The 1,229-nt window shown below is 61.9% G+C and overlaps 1 protein-coding gene across 1 annotated transcript in view; it reads left to right on the forward strand.

Annotated features, from left to right (window-relative positions):
* Positions 1-407: 407 nt before the first annotated feature.
* EEF1G (eukaryotic translation elongation factor 1 gamma) overlaps positions 408-1,229 on the forward strand; it is a gene marked incomplete at its 5' end in the record, with an annotated part of 3,781 nt that continues 2,959 nt past the window's right edge. The window contains 3 exons of the mRNA XM_017747265.1: positions 408-581; positions 1,010-1,073; positions 1,170-1,229. The exon at positions 1,170-1,229 is cut by the window's right edge and continues 12 nt beyond it. Of these exons, the coding sequence (XP_017602754.1) occupies positions 408-581; positions 1,010-1,073; positions 1,170-1,229 (298 nt within the window). The remainder of the gene's footprint in view (positions 582-1,009; positions 1,074-1,169) is intronic.

Genomic DNA, 1,229 nt, shown 5'->3' on the forward strand with positions numbered 1-1,229 from the left:
GCCCGGAGGTGGGGGGGGCCTGGGGGTGTCCCCTCGCCTCGTGTGGGGTTGTGCCACACCCTTGGGGACACTCGGGGACAGCTGTGACCCCCCAATGTCCCCCCAGACCCCCAAAACTGGGGGGTTTCAAGGCTCTCATCACTGCAGGACCCAGCTTTGAGTGCCCCTGATCGGGACCCTTGGTCAGCCCCTGTCACCCCCGTTTTCCCCGCACCCTTGGGGACATTTTGGGGATCCCCTGACCCAAATTTCCCCCAAATCCTGCCCCCCCGCCCCAAAGACTGGGGGCTTTTCAAGGCCCCAGTCCCTGCCCAGCGCTGCAGGACCCAGCTCTGAGTCCCCTTTTCGGGGCGCCCTGTGCCACCCCGGTGTCCCCCAGCTTTGGGGACCCCTGGGGACAGCCGTGACCCCGTTTCCCGCAGACCCTGTACACGTACCCCGAGAACTGGCGGGCGTTCAAGGCCCTCATCGCTGCCCAGTACTCGGGCGCTCGGCTCCGGGTGCTCTCGGGGCCGCCCCATTTCCACTTCGGCCACACCAACCGGACCCCACAGTTCCTGCAGAAGTTCCCCGTGGGCAAGGTGGGGCCTGAACCCCAAAAATTTGGGGTTTGGGAGTTTTGGGTTCCAGCCCTGCACGCCAAAAATTGGGCAGTTTCAGGTGGGGTTTAGGGGGATTTGGGTTTTTTGGGGGAATTTAGGGAATTGAAGGTTTGAGGTTTTGGGCGGATTTGGGGTTGGGCTTTTTGGGGAATTTGGGGTTTTGGCGGTGAGTTGGGTTGGTTTTGGGTTTTGGAGTTTTGGGGGAACTTGGGGTTGAGTTTTTGGGGGGATTTGGGGTGGTGGGGTTTTGGGGAATTTGGGGTGGGAGGGGTTGGTGTTTTGGGGGGATTGGAGGAGGCTTGGTGTTTTCGGGGAAATTGGGGTTTTGGGGGGATTTGGGGTGTGGGTTTTGGGGAATTTGGGGTGGTGGGAATTTGGGGTTTTCACCCCAAATCCCCCGGTCCCAGGTTCCGGCGTTCGAGGGGGACGACGGCTTCTGCGTCTTCGAGAGCAACGCCATCGCCTACTACGGTCAGGGGGGGTCCCTGGCTTCACTGACCCCTTAATGAGCTTTGTGCCACGCGGTTAATTAGCCCTCGTGGCTGATGAGTTCCCCTTTGCCCGCAGTGAGCACGGAGGAGCTGCGGGGCAGCACCCCCGAGGCGGCGGCCGCGGTGCTGCAGTGGG

This window comes from Corvus brachyrhynchos, unplaced genomic scaffold (assembly GCF_000691975.1).
Source record: "Corvus brachyrhynchos isolate BGI_N302 unplaced genomic scaffold, ASM69197v1 scaffold442, whole genome shotgun sequence".
NCBI classification, from domain to species: Eukaryota; Metazoa; Chordata; class Aves; order Passeriformes; family Corvidae; genus Corvus; species Corvus brachyrhynchos.